General features: G+C 53.9%; 1 protein-coding gene across 1 annotated transcript in view; it reads right to left on the reverse strand.

The window, feature by feature from the left end:
* MYO5B (myosin VB) overlaps nucleotides 1–12762 on the reverse strand; it is a 197923-nt gene that overhangs the window by 25399 nt on the left and 159762 nt on the right. Inside the window, exons 28-31 of the mRNA XM_068993666.1 lie at nucleotides 11646–11888; nucleotides 10702–10802; nucleotides 4124–4201; nucleotides 278–476 (exon numbers count right to left, since the gene is read on the reverse strand). Of these exons, the coding sequence (XP_068849767.1) occupies nucleotides 278–476; nucleotides 4124–4201; nucleotides 10702–10802; nucleotides 11646–11888 (621 nt within the window). The remainder of the gene's footprint in view (nucleotides 1–277; nucleotides 477–4123; nucleotides 4202–10701; nucleotides 10803–11645; nucleotides 11889–12762) is intronic.

Here is a 12762-nt window from a genome sequence, read left to right on the forward strand (position 1 = left end):
TGAGCCGCCCTCACTGGGCCCTGCCAGAATTCCTGACCTGCACGACCTGAAAGCTCTTCCAGAAGGGCTGCTAAATTTTCAGGAGGCTAGTTACATGTTAACAGACAGACAAAACAGCTCCACATTCTTGCTGACGGGGGAGTTCTAGACTCTCTCTGTTCCTGACATAGGGCCAAAGACATGAACGTTGTCTGTCTGGTGAAAGGCCACTGCTGGTCCCCTTTGCTTTGAGAACGTGACTTCCCAGGGCTGGGACCTGCATGGTGAGAGGACTCACCAGGTTCTCGTTGGTGAGCTGGGACATCTCCTGCTGGATGCCGAACTCCACCTGGGCCTCTGGGGAGAGCAGCAGGGTCTGGCAGAAGGTCTGCTGCTGCCTGTCCATCTCCTCCTTCAGGGCCTCCAGCTGGGCCTTGAGATTGTCCACCTCCTCCTCGTGCTCGCGGCTCTGGGCCTGCAGCTGTGCCTCCAGCAACCTGCACCCGGAGGAAGGAGGACAGACGACAGGCGGGGCTGGAGTCAGTGCCCCCAGAGTGACCCGCGACGGGGAGCAGCCAAGCAGGGACACAGTAGCAGCAGCAATTGCACGAGACCCACGGGGGATGGACACGGGGCAGGGGTGGGAAGCGTGGCCGCGGGGCTGGGCAGGCAAGCAGACCAGCCTTCCTCTCGCAGGACAGGGAATCAAGGTCCAACACAGCACCCCTGACCTCAGGCCTTTCTCGCCACCACTCTCATCCCCTCATCCTTCACTCTTGAGCACAGTCTGCTGGTCTGGGGTTGAGAGACTGTCTCCATGTCAAGAGATCAGCAGAAATACATTTCTTAGAGCATCTTTCCAATAAAAGCGTCAATATCTGCCCCGAAGTTCACAAGAATCCCCTCGCTAAGACCAAACTCTGGTAGACGGAACTAACTGTATTACTTGCATATCTCCCCTTTAGAAGGTTCTCTGCAAGTTTGAGAAAGGCAAAGTATTAGATCTCTTTTTATTTTTATTTTTTTTATTCTTTTTATTTACCTAACCACTATGACCACCCACCCACCCCGCCCACTTCATCTCTGGCCTTTTATACACATTTTTCCACAGTCCAAACAGAAGCTAAGACTAGTTGCAAACGATCAGGGGGAGGTTTAAGATCCACCGCTGTCATGACAAGTGGCAGAAACACCTAGAGAAGATCCGGGGAAGGTGGGGGAGAAGTTCTGGGAGACAGTCGGGACAGTTCTGGGAGACCCCCATTTCATCTGCAAGGCCAGGAATTAAGGAAGGCTCTGAAGCAGCGTCCTCATTAAGAGGTTAATTACTGATTTTGTGACTATGGTGCTATCTTCCCAGGCTTAACAATTTAAAGAAACTTTCATCAAACGCCTCCCGACTGGGGCCATCCTCTTCCTGGGATGCAGATAAAGATGATGACTGGAAGTACCATATGATTCTGCTATTTCTGCGGTCAGTCTGGGAGGTGCTAACGGCCCCAAGGGGGTAGGGAGCGAGAGAAAGGGGAACGTCTCCACTGTAAAGTCCCAGGTGGACAGAGCCGCATGTCCGGTCAGCTCCACAGCAGCATCAGGGGCAATGCTAGGCTCTGGGGGCCAGCTCAGCAAAGTGACACAAATGAATGAAGGGATGACGGAGGGACAACCAAGTCACTCACTCATCACCAAAGGAAAGCAATAATGAGGGTTTTGTGGAAAATAATTTGGCAATTAAGCCAGCACTTTTAGGGGGACACAATATTTAGATAACATCCAATCTTGGCTTACGATAAACTGAAAGTAATCACCAGCAAGCTATAAATTTAATGAGAGAAATAGACTAGAATGCTCAGGTTCTAGGAACTCTACCCAAACGATCAGTTCCCACTTTGTGCTGTGAGTGAGCTTACTGCCAGGGTTCTGTGCAAGGCCTGAGAACCTCTGCCCCAGCCCCAGGCTGGCTACCTCATCTGGCAGGTGAGACCACTAAACCCAAGACAGGTCTGAGGCCATGTTCCAGGGCAGGTTGGGCAGGTGTCCTGATGCATCATCGGGCTGTGCCTTCTTCGCTTGATTAATAAATTAATTACGTATCAAAGCACATCCAATTTCTGCTCCCAAACCAAAATAAAGCAAACATCTAGATGGGGCAGGAATTTGATCTTACTCCAAAATAGCTGTTATAATACAAGCAGCAGCTAGTATTTATTCCGTGCTTCCTCCACGCCAGGTGTGTGTACAGAGTGCTTCACCTGCATCTATTCCTGACAACAACCTGAGAAGGAAGGTCTGATTCTGATCCACATTCTACCAGTGAGAAAATGGAGCCAGACGTCACGTGGCTCACAGGTGGGGCCAAGTTCGAACCCATAGCCAGGAGACACACGGCTGCGAGAGCCAGCCGACCTGAACTTTCTTTTGCCAATAAGAGAGGCTCTTGGTGCTGCTACAGGACCTCCGAGATGTCCTCGGCAGGCAGAACTCAGAAGACGGCGCTCGAGGTCCTAGGTTCCTGGCCCAGCTCTGCCAGCATCAGGCCGAGGGTGCCGGCATGGCCCTCACCCCACCTGGCTGAGCCTGTTTTCTCTTCTGGGAAACAAGCCTGAGGACCTCCGCCCCCTCTGTTGTTGGCAGTCTCAGGTGTGTGACGCTGTGCCAAAGCCCTGAGCAGCCATGTGCTGGCAGCAGGCGCGGGACATGACGGGCGGGCTGCGCTCCTGTTGGTGCGCTGTTGCTGAGTCATGTCTGCCTCTTTGTGAACTGGTGCTCCGCAGCACCTCCTTTCCTCCCTGTCCCTCACCATTTCCTGGAATTTGCCCAAATTCATGTCCATTGAATCGGTGATGCCATCCAACCATCTCATCCTCTGCCACCCCCTTCTCCTCCTGCCTTCAGTCTTTCCCAGCATCAGGGTCTCTTCCAATGAGTTGGCTTTTCACATCAGCTCAGTTCAGTCACTCAGTCGTGTCTGACTCTTTGCGACCCCATGGACTGCAGCGTGCCAGGCCTCCCTGTCCATCACCAGCTCCTGAAGCTTGCTCAAACTCATGTCCATCGAGTCAGTGATGCCATTCAACCATCTCATCCTCTGTCATCCCCTTCTCCTCCCACCTTCAATTTTTCCCAGCATCAGGGTCTTTTCCAATGAGTCAGCTGTTCGTGTCAGGTGGCCAAAATATTGGAGCTTCAGCATCAGGCCTTCCAATGGATATTCAGGACTGATTTCCTATAGGATTGACTGGTTTGATCTCCTTGCTGTCCAAGGGACTCTCAAGAGTCTTCTCCAACACCACACTTCAAAAGCATCAATTCTTCAGCGCTCAGCTTTCTTTATAGTCCAATTCTCACATCCATACACGACTACTGGAAAAACCATAGGTTTGACTAACACAGACCTTTGTTGGCAAAGTGATGTCTTTGCTTATTTAATTACACTGTCTAGGTTTGTCTAATCTCCTGTGCTAGGCTGCTTAGGGCTGATGGCCAAAGGGCCGGATTCAGACTCTGGTAGCAAATGGAACCAGGTCCACATTCTGGATCTTCCTTGTAGGCAGCAAGTTCCTCACTCCCTGCAAGCCCCAGTGTCCTCACCCCACAGGCATGAGGTCAGACCCGCTGACACCGCAGCACACTGGGGCCGGGCCACTCAGCTCTAGTGAGCTCCAAGCAGTTACCACCATGGGGACCATCACGTGTGCTGGAGGGCAGGCTGCCCGGAGCTGGGCCAGCAGCACAGATGTAGCCGGGGCTCTAGGCTGATCTGCACGCAGGATGGTCAAAATGGAGCACGGAAGCAGCACAGACTCAGGAATCCCAGAATTAAATTTCCACCATTCTAGAGACCTGAGAGCCTGCTAAGCAGGTTAACTAACCCCGTCTGTTCCTTCACCCACAGAGTGAGGGAGCTGGGCCGGGTGGTTTTCAAGGTTCCGGTGAGCCATTAAGAGCTACTGTCTGTGAGGTTAACAAGCAGCCTCCACACAATGTGACAGACGGCGATGCAAGGGGATTCCCTTCGACACTCCTCCCTGCCCTGCCCCGCTCCAGTGAACTGTACCCTTGCATCCCCTCCAGCTGAAAAATAATCAAGCATAGACATGGCAGGCAGAACAGCAGACACAGGAAGAAAGACACACGTTTTGACCTGGCAACTTGCTTTAGGCCTTGGTAGGCCAAGCCGAGCTCTCCATCTTCATTCAAGTAGCCCCAATCCTCAGTCTTGCTAGAAATAAAGGACAGAAAAACAGGGCATCCAGTGTAGACGGGGAAGAGAGAGAGAGGGCAGTAGAGGGCTGGGGAAAGGGAAACAAGGGCAGCCAGGCTTGGAGAGGCAGGAGGGAAGGTTCCAGAATGCCCAGTCCCCCTCCTACCCCTCACATCACCAGCATCTGGGCTCCTGCAAACATCATCTCCCTCCAGTCTCCCAGCTTCCGGTCACTGTGCTGAGAGTGGGCTCCCGCGCCCTCCCATGAGGCCTCTGATTGCTCCAGGCCGGAAGGCCCACTGCTGAAGGCAGAGTAAGAGGGTGAACCTGTTCCGAAGACTCTGTGAACCGCAGCAGCATGGGCTGGGTGGAGGCATTCACGGGGGCTCCCTCATCGCCCCTCCCTCTACCAGAATGACCAGGAAAAGCAAGTGTGAGTTGGGGAGGCCAGGCAACAGGGCAGGGAGGAGAGGACCCGCGCGGGGTGGACGGTGCAGGCGACGAGCGTGGCCTGACTATGCAGGGCGGGGGTGGTGGCCTCCCGGGTGTCAGATCCACGGAGCCACAGGGCCACAGCTGCGGGGACCCCGGCTCCACGAGGACTGGGGAGGAGACGACCTATCCTGCCTGTGTGTCAGCGTGCGTCCCCTTACTGTCACTTCTCAAGGGCACAAAAGTATTAACTCATCTCAACTCCTGTCCTCCCTGCAGTCTGGCAACAAGAGACCGCTAACAGCAACTTTGCGACCGGCATCGTGAGTAGTGAACTTTCTCCCCTTGACCTTGGGACTGGACTGCATCGCTCCAGTTTACTCAGCTGGAAAAGCAGGAGGGCAATGTTTCTGACTTTCTAGCTCTTTGTCCTCTCTGTGTGCCCTGTGTTTTCTCAATGCCGGCCAGGCAGCTCCAAGAAGGGAGGCACGTGTCACAGACTCCCCCAGCATGGACTCCCCAGCCCTGCCCTGCCCAGGGCACGCATGAGACCCTCAAACACCTGCAAGGACTGGGTGGCGGGCAGCAGGCAGAGCCCTGGCAGGAAGCAGGAAGCGGGAGCTGTGTCCACTCTGCTTGCGGTCAAGACCAGCAACCTAACTCTCAGGAGATGACAGTCATTCCCAGAGCATTTCTGGCCCTGGTCAGCCGCCGGATGCCCCGTCAGTCAGGATGTGTGTGAGGTCTGGGGTGTGCAGCTGCCTGTCACATCTCCCCTGCACCCCCCAGCTCCTCCTCATGAGGAAGGGCCTAGCTCCGGCAGGGCTTGCGTGGGCCGCCTCCCGGGCATAGCTGGTCACACCCAGCACAGGCCCAACTCTGCAGTGTCCGGAACGAGCTGAGGGAGCACTAGCTCTGTGGCCTCTGCTTCCTGCCCACGCTTGCCTCCCACCAGCTGGGTGTGTGCCCTGGGACCTCCCCGATTCAGGGCCCAGCCCTTCCCCTGGGCCTGGCTTCCCCAGATCGTGCCAGCTCCCCGCCCCCTCCCCAGCTGACAGGTGTGTCTCACTCCCCCTGCACATCCACACGTGGCCTGGGCTGTGTGAGGGGGGCCAGTAAACAGCGTAGGCCTTCCCCTTCTTGGGTGTTAACCCTTAACACTGAACATGGGCCTTTTGGTGACTGCTGTGTTAGTGGCTTTAACCCAGAGGGCAGGTCACCGGCAGGAACTCCAGGCACAGTGACGGCCGGCGTGGGGTCGGGCCCAGAGGTGGGCCCAGGGTTTGTTTCTGAAGGGGCCCCTGGAGATCCCCGACTATCTCATCTCCACATGGGCAGACACAACAAGGGGGGAGGCTACCTGCCTGACACTGACACCCAGGCTAGAACCCAAGGTCTCCTGGCCTTGCTCTCAGGTCCTTTCCTGGCTGGGTCCTGCAGACCCTGAGGAGGGGCTGCCAGGCCTCAGAGGGTCCCTTCACCCCTGCAGCTCCCAGGAGACCCCCTCTCAAGGGGGGCACATGTGCTGCTGAGCCCTGCAGTGAGGAAGGTCGCATCCCTCGTTCTTATAACATGCCAGGCATGGGGCAGAAAGACTGGAGTAGAGAACCGTGCAGCCCAGTCATCCCACTGAGCTCCGGAAGTCAGACACATGAGTAAATGAAGAACCACTCAACCAGCTCCAGAAAAGGCAATGGCACCCCACTCCAGTATCCTTGCCTGGAAAATCCCATGGACGGAGGAGCCTGGTAGGCTGCAGTCCATGGGGTCGCTAAGAGTCGGACACGACTGAGTGACTTCACTTTCACTTTTCACTTTCATGCACTGGAGAAGGAAATGGCAACCCACTCCAGTGTTCTTGCCTGGAGAATCCCAGGGACGGGGGAAGCCTGGTAGGCTGCTGTCTATGGGGTCGCACAGAGTCAGACACGACTGAAGCGACTTAGCAGCAGCAGCAGCAACCAGCTACAGGCCTATTTTTTGTTTCCCATGAAGGGGTCTCCCTCCCCTCCTTCCACACCACTGGGCAGGGGCGGGTGACGAGCTGGGGAGAGAAGGCCACCTGGTGGCTTAAGAAGGAAAACCCCAAACAAGCTCACAAGAATTGACTTCTTAAATGTTATAAGTCCTTGATGTCACTTAATATCAACCTATATATTCCTGATGCTGGGCAAGATTGAAGGCGGGAGGAGAAGGGGATGACAGAGGATGAGATGGTTGGATGGCATCACCAACACAATGGACATGAGTTTGAGTAAGCTCTGGGAGTTGGTGATGGACAGGGAGGCCTGGTGTGCTGCAGTCCACAGGGTCGCAAAGAGTCGGACACGATTGAGCAACTGAACTGAACTGATATTCATATGTCTCACTGTGCTGAGCCTTGTTCCCAAAGAGGCCACACACACACACACACACACACGAGTAAGAGGCAGGCAGAGTGCCCGAACACGGGAGGTGGCAAGACATGGCAGCCACTCCCCTCGGCTAACAAGCTCCTACCTGGGGTAGCCACCCACACGCCCGAGCCTGTTTCTTCAGGTGTAAAGTGCAAGTTCTCAGCTGAGTTATCTGGGAAGTTTCTTCTAGATCTATAATTACCCAACCTAAAACCGTAAAGTTGTGCACCAGGAAAGGCCTGGGATAATATGACTTTGCCTCTGTGGAGACTGTGGGAACCAGGACCTGACCACCAGCCCTTGGTCCAGTGTAAGAGCCTGCTGTCCTGTGAACAGAACAGGCGCGGTTCCTGCCAGCTCCGAGACAGTCGGTGTCCCAATTCTACAAAGACTGCTTTGTGCTCCGTCTTTAGTTCCCACCCAGACCTTCTACCCCACTGCCCAGGAGATTCTGGGACCTCTGAGAAATGGGAGATGGCTCCCCAACACCAGAAGCGAGAGGGATGGTGAGACCGCAGACAGGCCTGGCCATGCAGCAGAGAACTGCTTGTGGACAGGTATTGTTTGCCGTGGAATCATAGCAAACTGTGCTGATGGCTGAGGGCCGAGAGCGTTTGGGGAACGTCAGGGAAAACGCTGAGAGCTTCCAGCCAGGAGCAGCTGAGCTGGGTCTGTGAGCATAATCAAGTTCCCCTTCTGCCCAGCAGGAGAGCTTGCAGCTGCTGGGGCTCCAGGCCAAAGGAACCCTAACTCCAAGGCCCCACCCCGTCCCAAGGCGGCTGCACAAACCCCTCCCTGGTGGGACAAGGTCTCCACTCTCCTGCACAGGCCCCTTAGGGGGTGACAACTCCCCCCCACCCCCCAGCTGCGCAAGCCCAGGTGGCAATGGTAAAGCTGCTCTCATGCCCAGGGCTCTGGTCATTTCTCGGCACCTGCTGGGTGGAGGGGGCCTGAGAGGAGGTTTCCTGGGACCTGAGGAAGGGTCCAAGAATGCACCCTGAGTCCACCATCTTGGCAAGGTGTGGGTGGAACTGGCCAGCAACTAAGGGAACCGGTTCCTGGAGCCAGGTCTGAGCCCTGGCCACACCCGTGCCCCCTGCAGCTCTGCGACCCGCCCCCGCCCCGCCCCGCCCCCCACCTCGAATGCCCAGAGGAGAAGCCAGCCTCAGAGCAGCAGGAAGCTCTGTCTCCCAGCCCTCTGATCCATCTCTCCCTGATGGACTTGGCTCCAGGCAGCTCTGAAAAGACAGTCTCTCCAAACACCAGCCTGTCTGTGACAGCCCATCTCTGGGGCATGGACCAGCCCTCTCTTTACTCTAGTTCTGCCATTTATAAAATGCTGATAACGATGCTGGTTTTCTCTGAATTCCCAGATGTGAAAATGAGAGAGCATCTGGAGACAGACGTGCTATGCCTATTCCTGCAGCTTTTCTCAGAGCAGGTTCTCAACACTGGCTTTTCGACCTACATTTGAGAACAAAAGACACAGTTGGCAAAGATCAGAAAAGTAATTCTATAGACTATGAAAGTTAGCAAGTGAAAAAGTTCTGAACTTGGGGACCAGTGCTTTTGGAGGGGCTGTGACCAGGTTGGGTGTGTGTGTGTTTGTGTGTGTCTGTGTGTCTCTCTGGAAACCTAAGAAAAATTCAATGTTACGAGAGTAAGTTTTTCTAGGGAGAGGACAGATTTTCCAACCATGCCAACTCCAAAACTGTCCCTGCATAATACAATTTACATTTAAGCCAGAACACTCTCCATCACAGGAAAATGGTAGGAGACCGAAAGCAACTGTGCCTTCAAAGCACCTTTGCTGGAAAGGATGGGCTTGCTGGGTGGGCTCCAGCAATCACATCCCAATCCTCCAGCCCTGCCTGTCTGCCCACTGCTGTCCTCCCTGACTGCTGGGATTGACAAACCCACTGAGGTCACTTCCAGGCACTTGGAGAACCGGTTCCTCTGGCTTCCCCTCCTGGAGGCAGCGGCTCCTTTCTGTACTTAACTTGGTTTCACAGGCTATTAGTTCCCTATTGTACCCTGAGCTTGCTGGGTACGGAATTATTTTAAGATATAAGAAAAGCTATTTTTATTTTATCACCATCATTATCATTGCTGCAAAGATGAATCAAGGGTATTAAGCATGCCCTGGGAAAACCTTGACTTGGGACTCTGACAAACCATCTGGATGAATAAAAAGGGAGATCAGAAAGATATTCTCACTCTGCCATCAGGACCAAGCTCCTTGTTTTCTTCTTTCTTTTAAAAACATTTTTTTAAATGTCATCTGTGCTCCTTTTTCTTATTCATCTCATTTCTTATCTTCACCCAAGATAATTTAAAATGAGTACATCTTGCCTGCAGTCTTGTCATGCAGAAATTCACTTTCATTTTCTTCTTTCCTTCCTTTATGGAAAAGAATTATGGCTCTCTTGAAATAAGTGGTTTCCTCCTGGGGGCCTGTGAAAATACCTTTAACTTCTTATCGCCTATGCAGTCGGCTGGAAGCAGCCCAGCCTGGGCATCAGGCCTTTCGCCTTCCACCCTGACTCAGCTGCGGGCCTGTTGTGTGGCCTGAGCTGCTCAGCTTCCTCATGGGCCAAAAGAGGAGCCAGATGAGAAGACTGGGAATCAAAGCCCTGGGAAGTCCTCATGTCATTCAGTGACTTTCCTACCAACGTGTTCTCCACGCACTCCCAGGGCCCCCTGCTGGCAACTTCTGCTTCCTGCAATTTTGAATAAATGCTTAACGACTGATCAACAACATTCAGGAAGAGAGAAAGGTGGCCAGGGGAAAGGGCCAGTTCCAAGTTGACACAAGTGCCCAGAGAGGCAGAAGGAGGCGCAGCTACTAACAGTGGGTACCCCGACACTGCTAACAGCGCGCTTTCACAGGACAGCATCACTCAGCTACGTGCGGATGAACTCACCTAACCCCAGTCACCCTGTGCAGCGGGCTGCTACGACTGACTGAGGTCAGACAAGGAAGCTGAGCACTGTCACTCAAGAGCCGGTGAGCAGACAGATCCCCCGTGCACCCTCTCATGTGCTCGGGTGTGCTACCGTCAGGGCCCTGCTCCACCCGGGGTCCTCTGCCTCTCTTGGCCACTCTCTTTTGCCTTAATCCTCGGTAGCTCATCCTTGAGGGGAACCAGAGGTGGTCAGTTCACTGAAGTCCCGGGAAATCTCATTTTAGCCAATCCGGCAGTGGTCAGAGTCTCCCATCCAACCTCTGCAGGGCCTGGCGTGGGTTCCATGTCTTAAACGACAGGGCACGGGGCCCACCGTCACGTTTGTTCTGGTGAAGACGGTAGTTGGGCAGCAAGCAGCTGCAGCAGGCTCCCTGCTACCACTCAGGCGGGCTCACTTGATGCCTGCTCCCGTTTCTATAAGAGAAGTCACTCCCGGTTAGGCTTCCCTCTGCTCCTGTCGAGCCTCCCTGGGGAAGCTCCCTTCCCCAGGGCTTCTCAGAGGATGTGGGTTCTAGATGCTCCAGGGGTGTTCACTGGAGTCTTGCTAACAGTGGGCTACTTCAGCTCATGGGACTCACCAACTCCACTCCTCCCCAGTTATCTCCTATAATAACCAATACCGAGCACATGATCAGTGCCTGAGGAGGGGCCTCACGTGCCATGCTGGGCAGGAGCCCTGCCTGATCACCTCCCCCAGGCACAGTCACTGAGAGGTGGGGCTTACCTGTTAGTCTGGCAGACCCCGTGATAGGCCTCGATGGCATCTTCCTGATCCACGTGCTTCTCACTGTTTGGCCAACTGGTTCGGGCATTGATGTTTGGCTCCTAGGAGATCCCCGACGAAGAAAGAAAGAACTCTGGTTATACAAATAACTGTCATGAAATGACTTCATTCACAGAGGTGGAAAAAAATGAGCCTTTGGGAAAAGATCAAGTCCCAGGAAGACTTCAGATAACAGGAGTTAATCCCTGGCAGGAATGGGATTTTAGAATCACATGGGGAGAGTCAGGGAGCACTAAGGCCTGGCTGTGAAAGACAGCAAGTGCAGAGAAGGGGGGCTGGTACAATGGGGTGGAGAGAGGCAAGATGTCCCTGGAGGAGAAAGCTCCCCAAATGCAGAGAACACAGCTGAAGTCTGTCTCAGTGTGGCATCCCCCACAAATAATGCTGCTCACACACCTGCCCCATCACACCCTAGGCCCATGCCCAGAGCAGCCCAGGGGGGCCCTGGCCACTCCATTCCTGCTCCTCAATCTGTGCAAGAGGCGGACACATTAGGGACAAATGCTGCATTTGACTTGTCACCCTGGGAGGCTAAGAGAGAGAGGAAAGACTTTCTCCACCTAGGTAACAAAGTAAGTAACAAAGGACAAGACCTAAGGTGAAAAAGCAGGCCAAGGGGAGCTGCTCATGCTGTGGCCCAGGTGCGCTCTGATTCTGTGCCTCATTCCTTCTGAACGTGCTCCTATTGAGTAACTTCAGAAGATTCTAGAAGCTTCAGGCAAAGTCTCCCGTGAAGTCATGCTGGGAGGACAGCAGGTAGCTTGCTCTACTTTTAGAGGCGACTCCAGAGCAAAAGACTCTGGTTTTGTAGGTTGAAGACCCTCCCGGGTGAAGACACCTAAGGAAAGCACCTCTCCCCGCACCACCCGCGGGCCCCTCCTCACCGAGCCCTTGCCCGCCAGGCGGCGCTGGTCGGCGCTCACTATCTGGGTCCGCAGGATGAGAACCTCCTCCTTGCGCACCTCCAGCTCCTCGTTGGCCACCCTGAGCTGGTTCAGCAGGAGGCTGTAGCTGTCGGGGGTGCCAGCAGTAGCCGGGCTGTGCTCCGAGGCTTGGTCGGCCACGGCTTTCCTCAGCTCGTTCAGCTCATTCTTCAGCTTCTTGTTCTCTGACTCCAGCTCCTGCCTCTGGGAGGCGGCCCAAGGACACCCTCGTCACTCCCTGGGGTCAGGGCACCCTTCCCAGGAGGGCTTCCTCCTCCACCACCTTCCTTAATCACCTGTCTCACCCACCTGGGAAGCTAAGACCAATCTTCCCATTTTAATGGCGGGCCACAGAGAGCTTCTGTCAGCAAGAGGTCAAAGTCGGGGCCTGGACTTGAACCCACAACCCAAAGTTATCAGTACTAAGGATCCGACATGATATTCCTACTAGGGTTGCATTCCTCCAAGTGATTCAGCGGGATTCGTATCTGTAGATGCATCCAGTTACCAAATCTTTCCTTGTGGAAGCACTGGGTTAAAGTTTCCACATGTTAACACAGGACTTCCTGGAACCCTGATATGTTAATATAGTTCTTGACTTTACAAAAGAGGATATAAAATGCTGGATATCCTAACCCTGGTGGCTCAGTCAGTAAAGAATCTGCCTGTGATGCAGGAGAGTCGGGTTCGATCCCTGGATCTGGAAGATCCCCTGGAGAAGGAAACGGCAACCCACTCCAGTATTCTTGTCTGGGAAATCCAGTGGACAGAGAAGCCTGGTGGGCTACAGTCCATGGGGATCATGAGAGTCAGACATGACTTAGGGACTAAACCACAATGTCCTAAATTTATTTGTCTAGAGAGGGCTCTCTGCCCTATCTTCTAAGGAGCATCACATGGACTGGTGTTTTGGAGAACAGACCAAGGACATTGTTTTAGTTGTACAGAAAGCCACCAACTGCCAGTGCTAGCAGAGAAAAAAATTGCCTATGTACAGACACATGAATACCAATGAAACTCAATTTTTGAATGTATTTAAAATTTCAAGGCAAAATATTTACTTTGTGTTTAAGATGAA

Source organism: Capricornis sumatraensis, chromosome 21 (genome assembly GCF_032405125.1).
Source record: "Capricornis sumatraensis isolate serow.1 chromosome 21, serow.2, whole genome shotgun sequence".
Classification (NCBI taxonomy): domain Eukaryota; kingdom Metazoa; phylum Chordata; class Mammalia; order Artiodactyla; family Bovidae; genus Capricornis; species Capricornis sumatraensis.